Raw genomic sequence first — 18,543 nt, 5'->3', positions numbered from 1 at the left:
ATATATATACTATATATAAATGATAATGATAAAATATTTATTAATTCATTTTTAATTTTAATTTTCAGATTTTATATAAATAAAGTGTGTATATTATCATTTAAATACCTGCATCAAAACTGGAAATACAAAAATAGAACTCAATGTAAATATGCAATAAATCATTTTATTAATCATGCTTAATTTTTCTTAAAGCTGTAACTTTGCTGCCAAAGTTGAAACTCTTGTTTTGGTGCAATAATTCTTAGTTTTGTAAGCAGACGCGAGTATTTCCACTACAAATGAACAATGCATCAGTGTTCGGACGCAGTTTACGGATCAGCTGAAATGGAGTTTGGTTGTCCTGTGATCTGAAATGCTCACCTTCATTGTTACTGATGTCAGAAAAGTTCTGACTCTGGACGATCTTCTCCACGATGTCGTCTGCGTCGATACGCGTGTCGTTGACCCAGGTCGGGTGATCCTCCACCGAATCCTGCTTCCTCCTGAAATGAACAGAAGGAACTGCCAGTTGCATTTACTGTTGGACATTTCTGTTTCTCCCGGCTGACGTGGACGTACCGCGGCGGTCTGTTGGAGGGTAAGATGGGCCGCGGGGGTCGCGGAGGCCGGTCGGGACGGGTGTCACTCTCAGACGGGGGGTCGGCGCTCACGCTGCTGCCTGTAGACGTGTTCCTGCGATGGGTCAAATCAGACAGACTGGAGGAGCAGGAGTGTTCGGTGCTGTAGCCTGTAAACACAAACACACAGATCAGTGCGTTAAACACAAGCACGATCAATAAACTTCATGCAACACTTCAAGCTCCACATGAGAAGCGCTGCAGCTTCTCAGAAGAGCGATTTTATGACGTTTCTAGGTTGCAGAAAGCGTGGTACACCGTGAAAACCTGTATTTGAGCTTTGAACAGAGAAAAGGTCTGGCGATGGCGTTTTTCATTGATTCAAAGTAGTTGCTGAATGTAGAGGTCAACCGATGTATCGGTTTTGCCGATTAATCGGCAACAATAGTTGATTGCTGGAACTATCAGCTATATCTGCAAAAATCCATGGCGATAGTTTTTCCTGGTTTCGTCTGTTGCTGGAGCGGCTGAAGGTCCGCTGTTATTAGACAGTGCAAGAGTGACCTCTAGAGGCGAAATCACTGACGCCACGTGCTGTTTGTTGACGCGGGACACTTCAGATGCGGATTAAAACAGACAACGAACGGTGTGTATACAGTACACTATAGTGCATGTTTTCATATCATTACTAAATAATTAATTTGTTGACTAGATGTTGAATTAGTACAGAAAGATAAAAAAAAATGTAAAGCACTATTTTAGTTTTCATTCAGTATCCAATTTAAAAACGGTTAAAAATCGGTATCGGCCAGTGTGGTCCAACCTAGCACCGCGAGTCACGTGAAAGATCTTTAATTGTCTTTTAAGTGTTTTTGCGGCGAGCGCTCCTGAAGTGTCAGTAGCAGTATGTTAAACAAACATTCCCACACAATAGCGGCGTGTCGCGACCTAAAGCAGGGAAAAAAGACAGGAAGCTGTAGGCGCGCTTCCTGAATCAGCAACTGGCGACGACACGCAAGAAAACGTACAGAATTCACTGGGGTTTCCTTTCTTATGGACACACACACACACACACACCTGATAGTTTGCTCTGCTGACTGGCATAACTTGAGTTGCGTGAATGACCCGTGTGAAACGATTCATCAGGACTTTGACCCTGATCCACCTCCTCAGGAAGAGCTAAAGAATACAAACAGACAGAACAAATCATTCAAAATGACCAAGAAATACTGCACTGAAAATCAACAATGATACCACTAACAAAAGAACATAAACATTAAGTTTACTGGACATATGCTTTCAAATAGTTGTATCTCGGCCAAATATTGTCCGATCCTAACAAACCATACCATGGAAAGTTTATTTATTCAGATGATGTATAAATCTCAATTTCAGAAAATTGACACTTAAGACTGGTTTTGTGGTCCAGGGTCACATATTAGGATTTCATTATTAATCATATTACTACTGTCTCTCTTTCATGTCTGTGATATAATACACCGTTAATGACATGTGACTTTACCAGAGCTGAGTATAGAAGGTCTCTGTTTAGTCAGTCGGGGCAAAACTTCAGTTCCTTCTCCTTTACAGTCCAGCTGCAGGGAAGCATCTCGACCGGCCACAGATATACATTTGGCGGTGCTTGGCGGACTAATTATACACAAGAAAGACTTTCTGACGCTCATGAAATCAGTAACGTTGCTCATTGTGTTTGTTGTACTGTCGTTTATCAGCCTGAAGGAGGCGCAGCAGACAGTGAAAAGCCACACACTCACGTTTTGAAGCACGGATCTCCAGATAAGAGGGTCATTCCGATGTTCACCTTCAAAATGACAGGAAAGAACATATTCGATTTTCACAGATCAATTTAACATTAAGAATAATGCTTACATAACTTACTCCCTTAGACTTCAATTTAAAGTTTTTGAAGCAAGATGGAGCCCAGGTTCAAGAAAATTACATAACCACGAATAACAAATCATGCAGGAGAGAGCAGAAATGAAACAATCAGGAACAATCACATAATCACATATTTGGAGTGTTATTGTTTTCTTTTTGTTCATATTAAACATGTTAAGTTTCTGTTTTCTTTCAAAATGTTCTTGAATTTCTGTGTACTGTCCCTTGTATTTATGCCCCTGTTGGCTTGATTTAAAAATGTAAAGTTCCTGTTTTTATTTATTTATTTTCATTTATTTCTATGTATTTGTTTATTTTCGTTTGATGGATTTCTTTATAATTTTAAATAAATTTTTTGATTTTCTGTCTTCTGTCCCTTGTATTTGCACCTCTGTTGGCTTGGTTTTAAAAAGGTTAAGTTTCTGTTTTATTTGTATATTTTCATTTATTTTTATGCATTTATTTATTTTCATTTTATGTATTTATTGAATTTCTATCGACTGTCCCTTGTTTTTGCTCTTGTTGGCGTGATTTTTACAAATGCTCAGTTCTTGTTTATTTACATATTTTCATTTTTTTTCTGTTTATTTTTATTTAATTTATTTGTTTGTTTTACATTAATTTCTGTCTACTGTGCCTTGTATTTGCACCCGTTGGCTTAGTTTTTAAGAATGTTAAGTTTCTGTTTTATGTATTCATTTATTCATTTTATTTTATTTCTTGAATTTCTATCTACTGTCTCTTGTATGTGCACCCCGTTCAGCTTGTTTTATTATGTTAAGTTTCTGTTTTATTCATGTATTTTCATTTATTTCTTTTTTTAATAAATTTCTTGCATTTCTGTCTACTGTCCCTTGTATTTTTTAACCTGGCTGGCTTGATTTGAAAAAAAGTTTCTGGGGCTTTTCTTTCTTTCTTTCTCTCTTTCTTATTTATTTAAAATTAACTTCTTGAATCTTGTATTTGCACCCCTGTTGGCACTTTTAATTTGATGTCTTTGTGTCACTTGCTAGAAAATGCAGTTTCTAATATGTGACCCTGGAGCACAAAACCAGTCATAAGGGTCAATTTTTCGAAATTGAGATTTATACATCATCTGAAAGCTGAATAAATAAGCTTTCCATTGATGTATGGTTTGTTAGGATAGGACAATATTTGGCCGAGATACAACTATTTGAAAATCTGGAATCTGAGGGTGCAAAAAAATCTAAATATTGAGAAAATCATCTTTAAAGTTGTTCAAATGAAGTTCTTAGCAATGCATATTACTAATCAAAAATTAAGTTTTGATATATTTACAGTAGGAAATTTACAAAATATCTTCATGGAACATGATCTTTACTTAATATCCTAATGATTTTTGGCATAAAAGAAAAATCTATAATTTTGACCCATACAATGTATTTTTGGCTATTGCTACAAATATACCCCAGCGACTTAAGACTGCTTTTGTGCTCCAGGGTCACATATATGAGATAAATGAGTAAAACGACAACAAAAAAAATAGTAATGCAGTGTGTGAGCTGGCGTTTGACCTCTGACCTTCAGGATGGAGTTGTCCTGCCGGGTGTTCTTGGTGTCGTATCCCTCCAGCAGACAGCAGCGCGCGGTGGAGCCCGAGCCAGCAAACTCCGCCATGTTCAGATCAGCAAAGCCCAGCTGAGAGGATCACACACACACACACACACACACACACACGGATGACATTTGCTTTTGTTTATAAGCACAGGATTCCCATCATGCCATGCCAAATGTGAAATATGTGCTGATTATAGTTTGGCAGCGTATAGAGCATATGCTGCACATCAGACTCGTTCCCTCCTGCTCTTTCTCAGCCAACAGTTTGTTGAATCTTTGCCTTTCAAAACTAATTCGATTCTAAGTTTGAACCGTGCTACAGTGGAATACCGGATCCGTCCATACGGGAATATCACAGTCCTGACACAATGAATCATATGTTTCCCAGAATAATCCACTTCCTTATATTTCTGGAAGTAATTGGTGAGTTTGCTTTGGTAAGCCTCTTTCATTCAATATTTGCTATATTGACACCAGCGAAGCGTCAATCCTGTTCCACGTCTGAGAGTCCGGTAAATGTTTAGTAGACGGCTGCTAGTTAAACATCCTGTTGACTTCTTGTCACGTCTCAGTGGCTCCACGAGGGTTCATTTCCCTGAACACCTACCGCTACCAGATGCATTTATTTAAAGAGCCCTTCTCCTGCGGAGCACGAGTATTTTTAGATCGGGGGAAATCCAAACTTAGCCCTGCTGCAGGAGAAAATACAAGGAAAAGTTGATTAACTGCCAAAGAATGAAGCATTCCCACCTCTGTGCGCTATCTAGGGCACTTCTGGGTAACGCCGGGTCACCGCGAGTTTGAATGGTCTTTTATGTGAGCGGTAATAAGCAATGCCTTAAAGATAAGCGTCACATGCCTGAAACCTGCGGTCAAATGACCATGGCATCATAATGAGCGATTAAATCTTATGACAAGCCAGACTAATGAGTTTACAACATCAAGGCGAGGTGAGTTAGTGCCTCCTGTACACGATAATGCTGTAAAGTGTAATGTTTTGTTGCCTGTAGAGTGTTAATGTGATGCATGACTCCAACTACACCTTGTGAAGGCCTTTCACGTGATGCATTGAGATCACCTATCGACTAGAGTTTATGAGATTTATTTTAGGAGGTTTATACGATTTTAATGTGTCGCAGGGACGTCGAGAGAAAACCAAGAGTTTGCAAAAGCAATGCTTTATGGTGCAATCAAAAGTATTTCAAATTAGTAATCCAATGACTAATGAAAATATCAGAGAGACAGTTTTAAGCCTTTTATAAATTACATTTGCTATTTCACTGTTTGATTTTGAATTGACACAGCTACTTCTGACATATTGTGATGGAAAAACAAGATGCAAGAGAGACCAATCCTGTGCATATTTAAAGCATATTAAAGGCATATCATGACATTGAGATAATAATCGTCCCTATATTACGCTCAGTAGATATTTTACGCGGATTATGATGATGATGACTGACTCATACAATACTCTAGCGTTTAAAAGTTTGGGGTCTGTAATATTTTTAAATGTTTCTGAAAGTCTCTTCTGCTCATCGAGGCTGCATTTATTTGATTAAAAATACAGTAAAAACAGTAATATTGTGAAATATTATTACAATTTAAAATAACTGTTTTCTATGTGAATATATGTTAAAATATAATTTATTTCTGTGATCAAAGTTGAATTTTCAGCATCATTACTCCAGTCTTCAGTCTCACGTGATCCTTCAGAAATCATTCTCATACGCTGATTTGCTTCTGATTATTATCAATGTTGAAAACAGTTAATAACTGCAGAATATTTTATTTTTCAGGATTCTTTGATAAACAGAATGTTCGAAAATTTCTATTTGAAATAGAAATATTTTGTAACATTATAAATGTCTTTACTGTCACTTTTGATCAATTTAATTGATCCTTGCTGAATAAAAGTATTAATTTCTTTCTTTAAAATAAATGAATAAATAATTACTGACCCCAAACTTTTGGGGGTTAAAACTTTTCATTTTAAAGAGATTTAAAGAGATAAATAGTTTTAGTAAGCCCCTGAACGAATGTTAAATTGCATCTCATTTCTATATATAAATGTACTTAAAGGAAAAAATGTGGACGCTTTCACTCACCTTTGAATAAGCTTTTCCTCCTTTGAGTTCCTGAAATGAAAACAGGAAGAGTGTGAAGTTCATTGACGGGACAGAACGGCATCAATGTTTATCCCAACACACCTTCATGAGCAACACTTCCAGCTGACGAATAACTTCGCCTTTAATTTGAGTTCCAAGTTCAACTCAGACCCTAACCTCGCTTCAGTGAGCCCAAAGCATGAAGAATTCATCTTACCTTCCTGACAGAGACGCGACACACGCTGGGGTCCAGAATGCCGGTGTTGGGGTTGGCACTCATTTTGCATACAAAGGAGAACCTCTTCCTCCAGCGAACGGCGTTCTGGTGGACCTCTTCTCTGTGGGCGAGAGAACAAAGATCCAGGACTGTTATTTCAGACACGTGCCTCGAATCTGAATGCTGATGATATGTTGATGTTGGTTGTGATATCGACTCTCTGCTAATGTTTCAAGCTGTGGGTCTGTTTGTAATCACTGTTCGAGGCAGTTTGCGACTGGAGAAGATCCAGACCTTCAAAGGCTAGGAACTAGGCCTGCACAATTAATCGAATTTGTAATCGCGATTACAATTATGGATCCTACAAGTACGTAATCGTTCAAAGCGGCAATTAATCGTTCAAAGTCCACTTATGTTATTCTGCGTGCTTAAGATGCGTTTACATGTTATCTTAAGGGAAAATACCGTTGTAAAGTCAGACATGGTCTGTATAGATTAATTTGGCTAAATTCACATTAAATTACCATTAAATAGGCTCTTACCTCAATGTGTTTCCTCAAATTTGACGATGGATTCTTAAAAGCACTTATTTTCGTGGTTCGTGGCAAACAAAGTAGACACTGCATCCTGTAAGAATCATTCTGTACACCGGCAAACGAAAACATTTCTTTCAAATAAGGCCATGGATGGTCGTCAGTGCTGGCATTGCATGATGTGCTGGCTTCGGCTTCATCAGTGGCTGCAGCCATGTCGCTAATTTATGTGAAACACCTGGCATTCGACAAGCTGCTAATTCACGTTCACGTGGAGTAGCTTCATTTACTGCATAAAGGCAAATAGCATCCAGTACCTTCAATACCCTGCAGATGGCGATATCGCCTCTTCCGCCCAAGAAATAAGCCAAGGCAGATAAAGTTTGCGATTTGTCGTGCACAATCGCAATGTAATGAGTAACGGTAAGTGTCAGTTCAAATGTAGTGGAGTAAAGAGTACATATATTCAATCAATAATGTAGTTGAGTAGAGAGTAAAAGTTGCTTATATTTTTGATACTCAGTACAAGTACAAAGTAGCCAAAAAAATACTTAAGTACAGTAACGAAGTACATTTACTCAAATACTTTACACCACTGATTAAAACACTGAATTCTTGATTATATGAGACAATACATTTCATCTTTCAACATACCTTCTGATGTTCATTCGTGTTTATTTCGTGTTATAACTAGTAGTAAAGAGGAACAGATGTAAAGAGGAACAGATGGTCGGTTGACTTGTACCGATCTGTCAAGTCGCAAAAAAGCATCAAAACGACATTTATTGCTTGTATTTCGTTATAAAATCTACAATCAATTAATCAATCGATTTAATAACAAACAGTTTTTACAGAAACACTGAAAATGAAAGTTTTCATTCAGCAGAAAACTTAAAAACAACTAAAATCTTAAAATAAAATTGATTTCATAATCAACACTCAGACATTTCAATTGCACTCAAGGCAGTTTTCATATCCACGTCTTAATGATATAACCATGTTTCTATTTCAATTCGCAGTTGGAATATAAACATTTAAATGGTGACTAATAAAAACTAGTTTTCATGACAGATTCAAACATACACGAGCTGCTGAAGACATCGCTAACAGGCGAAGTAAAATATAATGAATATGTAATATAGTGCATATATTCATCTATAGAATTTTTTTTCTAGCAAACTAACGAGTTTATGCACGTTGAACGGCTTTCCTGAGGTAAATGTAACGTAACTTATTGTTTGCAAGCTGCGTTATTGGCGCATTTCCACCAAAGCATCAAAACGACATTTATTGCTTGTATTTCGTTATAAAATCTACAATCAATTAATCAATTGATTTAATAACAAACACACAGACATTTAAATTGCAAATAAGATAGTTTTATATCAACTTAATGATATAACCATGTTTCTACTCCAATTCGCTGTTGAAATCCAACGTATTAAACCATGGCTGTAATAAAAACTTGTTTTCATGACAAATTTATCATTAGTTCATGAAGACATCACTGACAGGTGAAGTAAAATATAATGAATATGTAATATATTTTGGTGCATCACTAGTTCTTACCCGCTGAAGACTGCAAACATACGGGATGGGAATTACGTTCACAAACACAGCACTTATTTACTATATAAATACACAAGCGTCAAGTCAAATATACACGCAAACACATTCACACAAACTCATGATTGTCTTTGAGAATGTAAAGAGAAGCATGAACAAACTGTACTGAATATTCGTGAGCTTCTGACCATCTGCTATGCAAATATACGTCTAATAACATGACTGAGGAAAGCCATCCCAGCAACTTTCAGTTTTTCATAAGAAACCACTGAGGTATTAGTTGACTTTAAATTACAATGGCAAATGTTGCATTAACGAAAACAGTAAGCAATCGCCTAGCAACCACCCAGAACGCCCTAGCAACCGCATAGCAACGTGCTAAAACCACACAGAACTTCTTAGAAACCTCATAGGTTTCTGGGAATCCGGGTTTGAGTGGATTTGCTAGCAGCTGGATAAAATGAACCTGTTGAATGCTATTAAAACAGTATGTCATCAGGGATTTGGTGGATATAAACACACACGAGAGATCAGAGCATCTCCATCTACAAAACATTCAGAACGCTGTAATGTGGCTTATCGCCAGCCACGGCATCTGTTCCTAATCCATCTTCACACACACACACACACACTTCATACCGCACTGAGGAGTGGCATTAGTGTGACTCAGTTTCATGTTCTTGGACTAAAACAAACTTTATACATGTTTGCTTACACTCACACACATTCATCTACATGAGGACACACACCACCACACACTTGTTTTATATAAAACTAATTAACTAGAGACTGACCCAAACCAAAACCATGTGCTCTGTTTGGGGCCTCAGAGAGACTGTGGCATTTAATAACTCAAACATACTTAAAAACACACTTAAAATGTGTTTTAGAGGTCGAACAGAAACAACTTAACTAGAAATGAAAAACATAACTAGTCACATTTGTCAAGTGCATGTGTAGCTTCTGATTCCACCGATGGATTAAAGCTTCAATAACGCCTGTTAAATGGGTTTTATGAGGTCAGACACTCTTAATGTATAACAAGAACTTTAAGGGGGAAAAATTGTTAAAACAATACGAATTTATATATAAAATTTAATGAAATACTATATATATATATTTTTTTATTTTTTTTATGTACACTTTTAATCAGCAAGGATGCATTAAATGACAGTAAAGGCATTTATAATGTTACAAAATATTTCTATTACAAATAAATGCTGTTCTTTTGAGCTTTCTATTCATCAGAGAATCCTGAAAAATAAAATGTATCACAGTTTCCATAAAAATATGAAGCAGCACAACTGTTTTCAAAATTGATAATAATCAGAAATGTTTCTCGAGCATTAAATCAGAATATTAGAATGATTTCTGAAGATCATGTGACACTGAAGACTGGAGTAATGATGCTGAAAATTCAGGAATAAATTATATTTTACAACATATTCACATAGAAAAGTGTTATGTAATAATATTTCACAATATTACTGTTTTTACTGTAATAAATTTAGCCTTGGTGAGCAAAAACATTAAAAAAAAAATACCAACCCAATCCTTTGAGTGTAAGTGCATTTTTACACATACAGTCTCTATGACCCCAAACAATAAAAACAGTCAAATCAATCAGAACAGATCATAAAAGATTCATTTTATTTATGAATCATTTTCTGCTTTGAAGATATAAACACAAACACACACGCACACACTGCTTCCAAGAATCCTCAGTATCTGCAGCGATATCTGCCTATTATTTATGAAGCGGCCAATAAACGCGTTGAGGGTCATCAGAGGGTTTAGTATTGTACGTTTCTTCTGTTCCAGCACTTCTTGTTATCAGAGCCAGTCTGGTTTATTCTCTCCCTCCTCCACATTCTTCCCCAGCATTCCAGGGCCGTGGTACTTTGTTCTCTCACCGTAGTAACCACAAACACAGTAACACTGACGGAACAGGGGAGGAAAGAGAAAAGGAGGACACACCCATAATGCACTGAGAAAGAGTGAGAAATGTTTTTGACTTGGGCCAGTAAGCAACCACTTAGAAGCCACTCAAATTATTCTGAAAATCCTTTAAGAACAACGTAGCAACCACATGGCAACGCCCTGACAACACTCTAGTATGCAACATTTGCATGCACTTTTTCTTCAAATATCCAGTATTTTAATGGAATACTGCTCTAAATTCCAATCCATCGATGCAACATCACATTTTCAAAGCACCGATTCCTATAATAAATACTCCCACAAACAACAACACAACAGGCTTTGTGCGTTCTTGCGGTTTCTCCTTTCATGCTCACGGCTCGACTCTCTCCCACAGCGGCCAAGCGCTGCTGAATGGACCAATTGTTGGGAGACTCGGGACAATTTAGAGCGTACAAAAGATCCATGAGCGAGATTCATGTGGAATAAATATGCATTAGCTGCGAGCCAGGCAGACTAGCAGGGAGCAAAGGTTTGCAGGGAGAGAAAAATGACAGGCAGGTGGGTGAGATTCAAAACTCTTTATTATCAGTAAATAATCAATGACAAATAAAGACGAGATGATAAAAAGGAAAGAAATGTTAAACTTAAACCTTGAATAGCTTAATGAAAATAAAATAATATATATATAATTGTTATTGACACTTTTATTCAGCAAGGATACATTATAATAATTTTTGTATTCGTATTGATTTGATATTTTTTAAGACTTAATAAACCATATTAAGCTACTATATTAAATAAAAACTATAATTAGTGACACCAGTATCTAATTGAATACATGTATTAAACATTATTTTTCCATTAATGTATTTTTTTCATCATAAAAAAGCATTTTTACAAATATCATGAATGCATGAATTCATAAATATCATGATGTTTTCTTGGGGTTTGTAAATTTGAACTGAACTTGCTATATAACAATAAGGTCACATTATCTTTTTCTTCCAATAATTGAAGCCTATTAATGGTCTTTTTCTAAGAATCTTTCATGGTGGATCATTTTTAAACCCCCACATATTTATAAACGAAAATGAAATTCAGTGTATGAAATGCATTTTTATTATTAATGCATAATCATAAAACAAAAGTGTTCGATCGTTGATGCTAAATCATGTATGTGCGTTAGATGCATGGCAGGTAACAGCTAATGCACTGAATATTCATGTATGCAACACACAGTAAGCCTGTTCGTGTGTTGTTTCTCTTGAGATGTGGCGTGCTGAACACTGAACAAAACCCAGAATACAAAACAAAAGAGAGAGGCTTCATTAAAGAGAGGAAACCCTGAAAGAGGACAGATCCTCCCCCGAGGTCTATCAGCGAACACAAGCACAATGAACGCAACGTGCCACTCAGATTCAACACTACACCACTACCCCAACCCGCTCTATACTAACCCCAGCACAACTGACATCCAGACCACAGCCTAACATGCGCTTAATGCATCCACCTTGCAAAATAAAAGCATCAGAAAGGATTCTGAACGCAGCCCATGTTACTGACTGCTGCTGTCAGATGTGTGTGATCATGTTTCGTGAGGCCTGTCGTTGGTCGATCCTCTTCCCCGTCTGTTTTGCCGATGATTCAGTCGAGCAGAAATGTGCTGTGCTGAAACAGGATTCTTATCTCCCATCCTGTAGCTCGGCCCGTGTCAGACCCTGACAGCGTTTGGACAAACATCCCCAGAGCGGCGCTCCAATCACACGGCCTGACGTCACCGCAGACCTTCCTATGCTCTCTGCTGGCGGACGCAGAGCCACCGGCTGCACAACGAACAGAGGTTCGGCTCATTTCAGCGAGGAAGCTGTTGTTAGGGCAGTATTTAGTATCATACAAGTATAGTTGTTTTTGTTCATATTTTAAAGTAGATTCTATTTTCTGTTTTCACTTTAGTTTTAGTATCTTTGCATTTTTGCCATTTTTTTTTTATATTTCTATATTTTTTATAAGAACTTCATTTGGACAACTTTAAAGATGATTTTCTCAATATTTAGATTTTTTTGCACCCTCAGATTCCAGATTTTCAAATAGTTGTATCTCGGCCAAATATTGTCCTGACAAACCATACATCAATGGAAAGATTATTTATTCAGCCTTCAGATGATGCATAAATCACAATTTCAAAAAATTGACACTTAAGACTGGTTTTGTGCTCCAGGGTCACACTTAGTTAATTTTTGTTATTATTTTATATTTATATTTATATTTACTATTTAATATAGTTTTATTTTATCTACTCAATATTATTATTCATAATAATATCAACATTTTATGAATATAATTTTTTTATTTCTCTGTTCAAATATTTGTTAAATGTCTATTAGTAAATTATTAATTGAGTTATTTTTTTATATATTTTGTATTCTTATTTTTATTTATCTATTTATTTAGTATTACTCATAATAATATTAATATATTTTTATTATATGTGTATAATTTACTTATTTTTGCTATAATTTAATTTTTTAATTTATCTATACCAATAATATTAATATATAATATAATTTTATTATATATTATATATAATTATTATTATTATTATTATTGTATATTCATATGTTTATTTGTCTATTTCTTTACATTTTTTTATCATTATAAGTTGCAGGTAAATTGGATATAAATCTAAAAAGCCGAACAGAATAAACAGTTCTGCAAGAGCAGGTCTTGATTATTGCTACTAAGGGGTTCAAACAAAACTTGAATATCTTTTAAAGATTCATGAACCTGTCAAATAAATTGCAGCAGCCTGGTGAACATGAGTTTTTCAGCAGACTGACAATAAACCTGCACACAACGGCTGTGAGTAAATACATAAATCAGTCTGTCAGATTAAAACTTTTCCTGTTTTTGCATACAATATGCATCAAACTATCCATGCACAGAGGTTGAAACTACACATACTTAAAGATTCCCTCTAAATTAAATCAATGCATTGAGTTAAATCAATCAGCTGCACACGTGACTAATTGACCGTTCTGAACTCTGTGTCAATCAATGAAGGCCACAAGTGACTTTTATGAAGCGGAGGTCAAAAGGTCACAGCACAACTGCAATCAGCCGGCTGACTTTGCATGATTTTCAAATCCAGTTGCATAACCGCAAATCTGGACAGAAAGTCCGAGGCTGTATGTCAGCCCTTGTTCTGGATTTATCTATTGGACATCGAGGAGTAAGACTTCCGGAATGCGGACGATAAATCCAAATGCCCTGATTACATAACGCAAGCCCCATAAAGACTCTTACAGTTCGGAGCCGTAAAGGCCAGCGACTGACCCTTTGAACCGCCCAGCTGCTTTCAGCATTAAAGACACATCTCTCATTACGAGAGCAAGCAGAATATCCGCTTTGAGTCATGATAAGTCCGTGTCGTGCTCGTTTGGTGGGTTTATGGCCTTTGAAACATCAATGATACGTGCAAAACGCAAAGCAGATCTTGTGTTCAACTTTAATTGCAACAAGGGATTTCACTCGCCCAGAAGGGACTGAACGCTATCCGGAGCGTCTTATCCCGCTGTTTGGTGATGTTTGGCACTTCTCTGATGTTGCTGGTAATTACTGCAGAAGTAATCAGATGAGACGGACTGAAGTCCTGACAATGTCCGCTCTGTGTGGACGCTGTAATGAGGACAGAGAAGAGCGTTCCCAAAGCAGGACATGGAAACATGTCGATATGTGCACACTGGATGCGTCTCGTATATCGTATCGTCCAGTATTGTCTCGGTCAGGAAGAGACAGATGCTCACGGTCAACAGTTTCCAGAAAATCTGCTTACACAAATCCACAAATCAGCAGAGACAAACACACTGCAAATTAGACAGTCGGCACATCTGTTCATATCTGACGGTCAGCGAAAAACAAGGATCTCTTCTAGAAGTGAGTCATAATGAGCTTTAGGAGTCACAGATACTAAACAATTTATGGAATCCTTGTTTAAATCACAATTCAGACTTTTCTTTTCTCAGACCAAGAGCTTGTAACACTCCAAAGAGAAAGGAAAAATTGAAATCGCATCATATGACCCCTTTAAATAATAATTAGTAAATATATTTTTCATTTATTTTGCATATGCAATTTTGATTTAGTTAGTTTTTTATTATATTTGTATTAATACAATTTTAAATATATATTGTTTTTAATACATTTTATTTATTAAATTAGTTTTTAAATTATAATTTGTAATTATATCTTTCAGTGTATGTTTATACATAATCTATATATCATTTATAATTTTTATTTATTAGTTTTAGTTTATTTCATGTTTTTTTATCATTTCTAATTATATTTTTTAACGTATATTTCTATATATAATTCACAATTTTTATTATTTTATTATTATTTTAGTTTATTTAGTTTTGGTAATTATAATACTTCTAGTTAAACTAAACTAAAAAATAAGAAAAGTTTCCTTGGCAACTAGCTGAAATAAAAAAAAGTTTTTATTTTATTTTATATTAGTTAATGTTTAGTTTATTTCAAGTAACGTTTTTTTATATAATGTTAAGAATTTTTTAATGGTTTTAGTGTTAATATTACTACAGTGTTATTTTTATTAGTTTTTTAATATATTCAACTTTTTTTATTGGTTTTTATTAATTTTTATTTCAGTTGTAGTTTTAGTTATTTTAATACATCAATTTATTTCCCTTGCAACTAGCTGAAATAAAATAAGGAATTTTTTTTTTAAGTATTTTATTTTATTTAAAGTAACAAAAATGTTTTTTTTATGGTTTTAGTTAACTATAATAACCCTGGTTTTAGTTAACGATTGATATATATATATATTATATATTAACGCGAATAACCCTGACTTAGGGTTCAATTGCAATGCATTCAAAATCAAACTTTATCTATCAAATGCACAAAAATAAAGCATCCAGCAGTAACTACAAACAAAATGAAAGATTCAAATCACAACACAGAGCATCTGACTCTTAGTGAAGACTCACTTCCATGACAATGATCTAATAATAAATGTATTTAATATGCATCACAACCCTCTCCCTCAAGCTGACTGATCAAAACAGGAAGTGATAGCCGGAGCGTCCAATAAATGAAGTGCTCGTTCTCTCAGCCTGAACCCGCTCGCCTCCAGATGTGTGCAGACATCCGACCGGAGCGCCGGAGTCACCGGGCCCAGGCCCCGCAGCAGCACAGGGGCCAAATCAGATTTTGGAGAGGAAGTTGGTTTAATAAGGCCCCTGGTTCACATCAAACACAGGCCCATATGCAGTGCTCGAACACTGACACACGCTGAGAGAGAGCTTTTGTGCTCAACTCCACACTATAAACAGATGAGATTCAACCAGCACTGATGCTGCTAGACAAAAACTATCATTAAAAGTAAGAAGCATCATTATTTATTAATTCATGCATTCATGGTGTCCATTGTCTAGCATTGGAGTGACCTTGCTGATTTGCCTATTTATTAATTTGTTTTAGAATTATTCATATTATTATTTACAATAATAGTCATATATTTTTATTATATGTATATAATTTGTGACCCTGGAGCACAAAAGCAGTCTTAAGTCGCTGGGGTATATTTGTAGCAATAGCCAAAAATACATTGTATGGGTCAAAATTATTGATTTTTCTTTTATGCCAAGAACGCTATCCGGAGCGTCTTATCCCGCTGTTTGGTGATGTTTGGCACTTCTCTGATGTTGCTGGTAATTACTGCAGAAGTAATCAGATGAGACGGACTGAAGTCCTGACAATGTCCGCTCTGTGTGGACGCTGTAATGAGGACAGAGAAGAGCGTTCCCAAAGCAGGACATGGAAACATGTCGATATGTGCACACTGGATGCGTCTCGTATATCGTATCGTCCAGTATTGTCTCGGTCAGGAAGAGACAGATGCTCACGGTCAACAGTTTCCAGAAAATCTGCTTACACAAATCCACAAATCAGCAGAGACAAACACACTGCAAATTAGACAGTCGGCACATCTGTTCATATCTGACGGTCAGCGAAAAACAAGGATCTCTTCTAGAAGTGAGTCATAATGAGCTTTAGGAGTCACAGATACTAAACAATTTATGGAATCCTTGTTTAAATCACAATTCAGACTTTTCTTTTCTCAGAATTCTAAATTTACATCTCACAATTTTTACTGTTTTTTTTTACTGTTCATCTCTCAATTTTGACTTTTTTCCTGGATTTAGTGTTTACATCTCAAAATTTTTTACGTTTTTTCTCTGAGTTCTGAGTTTACATCTCGCAATTTTGACTTTTTACATCTTGCAACTTTGTTTTTGTTTTTTTTGTTTCTGCCACAGAATAAATATAGAAAAGGTAACTGCATCTGCAAACTGCGAAGAATTCCAATATTGAGGAAAGTTGCTGATCTGTTAAGGGTTATTTTTTAAATCGCCAGGATCTGGGGTGAATCATTTCAGTAAGAGTCATTTAAACTCATTCATCAAATTAAATGATGACAAAAAGAACATTGCATGTGTTGGAATTAATTAAACATTTTCTGAACAAGACATCTTTTGTTACCTTGACAAAAATGCATTGTCTGAACGAGATTTTTGATTTTGAACTAATTTAAATTCCACAAAAATATTGGGCAGCACAACTGTTTTCAACATTGATAATAATCAGAAATGTTTCTTGAGCAGCAAATCAGCATATTAGAATGATTTCTGAAGATCATGTGACACTGAAGACTGGAGTAATGATGCTGAAAATACAGCTTTGATCACAGAAATAAATTACATTTTACAATATTGAATTGTAATAACATTTAACAATATTACTGATTTTACTGTATTTTTGATCAAATAAATGCAGCCTTGGTGAGCAGAAGAGAATTCTTTCAAAAACATTTTAAAAAATCTTAATTATTCCAAACTTTCAGGAACTAAAACATTGCAGCATGTCTAATTGAACTTGAAGGGAAATATCTGCATTATTCATCTTTTTCAATTCAATTCAATTCAAGTTTATTTGTATAGCGCTTTTCACGATACAAATCGTTGCAAAGCAACTTTACAGCAAATTAAGTTTCTACAATATTTAGTGGTAGCTTATCAGTGGTGACTGTTAGTTAATGTACATATATATATATAAATCTTGACATGTGTCAGAATGGTTCATCTTTGAAGTGCTGTAATCATGAATACCTCTAACAGAACCTGTGATCAAACTCAACTACAGCCTGTCTGAGCTGTAGCTCTAACTTGAGCTACAAACATGCATGCTGGGTAAAACACGCAGGTTTCACAAATTAGAGGAAAACTGCACACGTGGCAAGAGGCTGGTGGGGCCGAACCACACTCAGTGGTTTGTGCTGTTCATGGTTAAGCTTTTAAGAGCGGCGGCCCAGCAGACCTACAGATTGCTATGCTGCATTTTAGAAAAGACATCCATACAACTCTGAAACGTTCCCTTCATCATCTAAAAGCCCTAAAACTAAAGTTGCACTATAAATAAAAACAGTTTTCCACCATGATCAAAACTTTCAGTTCTGGAATAAATTAAACATGGATAACAAATAAATTATAGTTAATAATTTTCTTTCATTTGCACCAATAGCAATTCATAGCCATAAACAGCATTCTTTACATTCATATATTGCTACTAAAACATTTTAATACATGAAAAATGCTATGCAGGCACTTCTGCAAACATTCTGGAGTAAATCATTGAGTTCTGAATTAATCATATGAATAATGAATAAATATACTAGCTATATCACCCAGCAATAAAATTGGGTCAAACATCTCATTTATTGCTGTGATGCAGAAAACAGGTGATGGCCTCATTCCTCCTGTTCCTGTCATCTGTCTGAAACCGTCTGAAACCAAACACCACATTTAGCACTGAACTTCCTGCAAAACATCAAGCAACTTTCCATTTCTGATGCATTTCAACAATATGCTACAATCCTCAAAAACTAGACATGCAAACAGCAGGATGCTGAACCCAACAGCGAGACAAACTACAGTCTGATCTGTGACCTTCCTCTCACTCACGTTCACTGACGTCTCTGTTTGTCTACTGTCTCCATGCGCTGCCATTTGACTTCCTCCTGCCAACCAACCCAGGACTCACTGAAACAAAAGCGGTTTGTGTGTGTGTGTGTGTGTGCGTGT

The 18,543-nt window shown here is 35.9% G+C and overlaps 1 protein-coding gene across 2 annotated transcripts in view; it reads right to left on the bottom strand.

The window, feature by feature from the left end:
• The window catches only part of LOC107752986 (protein FAM102A-like), a 30,604-nt gene that overhangs the window by 805 nt on the left and 11,256 nt on the right, over nt 1-18,543 (bottom strand). The window contains exons 1-9 of one of the 2 annotated variants that reach the window (XM_016569063.1): nt 18,424-18,457; nt 6,363-6,483; nt 6,146-6,175; nt 4,002-4,118; nt 2,336-2,382; nt 2,083-2,210; nt 1,638-1,739; nt 562-730; nt 364-485 (exon numbers count right to left, since the gene is read on the bottom strand). In XM_016569063.1, the coding sequence (XP_016424549.1) occupies nt 364-485; nt 562-730; nt 1,638-1,739; nt 2,083-2,210; nt 2,336-2,382; nt 4,002-4,118; nt 6,146-6,175; nt 6,363-6,425 (778 nt within the window). In that variant the 5' untranslated portion in view covers nt 6,426-6,483; nt 18,424-18,457. Of the gene's footprint in view, nt 1-363; nt 486-561; nt 731-1,637; nt 1,740-2,082; nt 2,211-2,335; nt 2,383-4,001; nt 4,119-6,145; nt 6,176-6,362; nt 6,484-18,423; nt 18,458-18,543 lie in introns of those variants that run through there. The other variant, XM_016569062.1, reaches the window with a different exon arrangement.

This window comes from Sinocyclocheilus rhinocerous, unplaced genomic scaffold (assembly GCF_001515625.1).
Source record: "Sinocyclocheilus rhinocerous isolate Xijiao unplaced genomic scaffold, SAMN03320098_v1.1 scaffold951, whole genome shotgun sequence".
NCBI classification, from domain to species: domain Eukaryota; kingdom Metazoa; phylum Chordata; class Actinopteri; order Cypriniformes; family Cyprinidae; genus Sinocyclocheilus; species Sinocyclocheilus rhinocerous.
The sequence above is the reverse complement of the archived record's forward strand: the minus strand, read 5'-3'. Positions and strand labels throughout refer to the sequence as shown.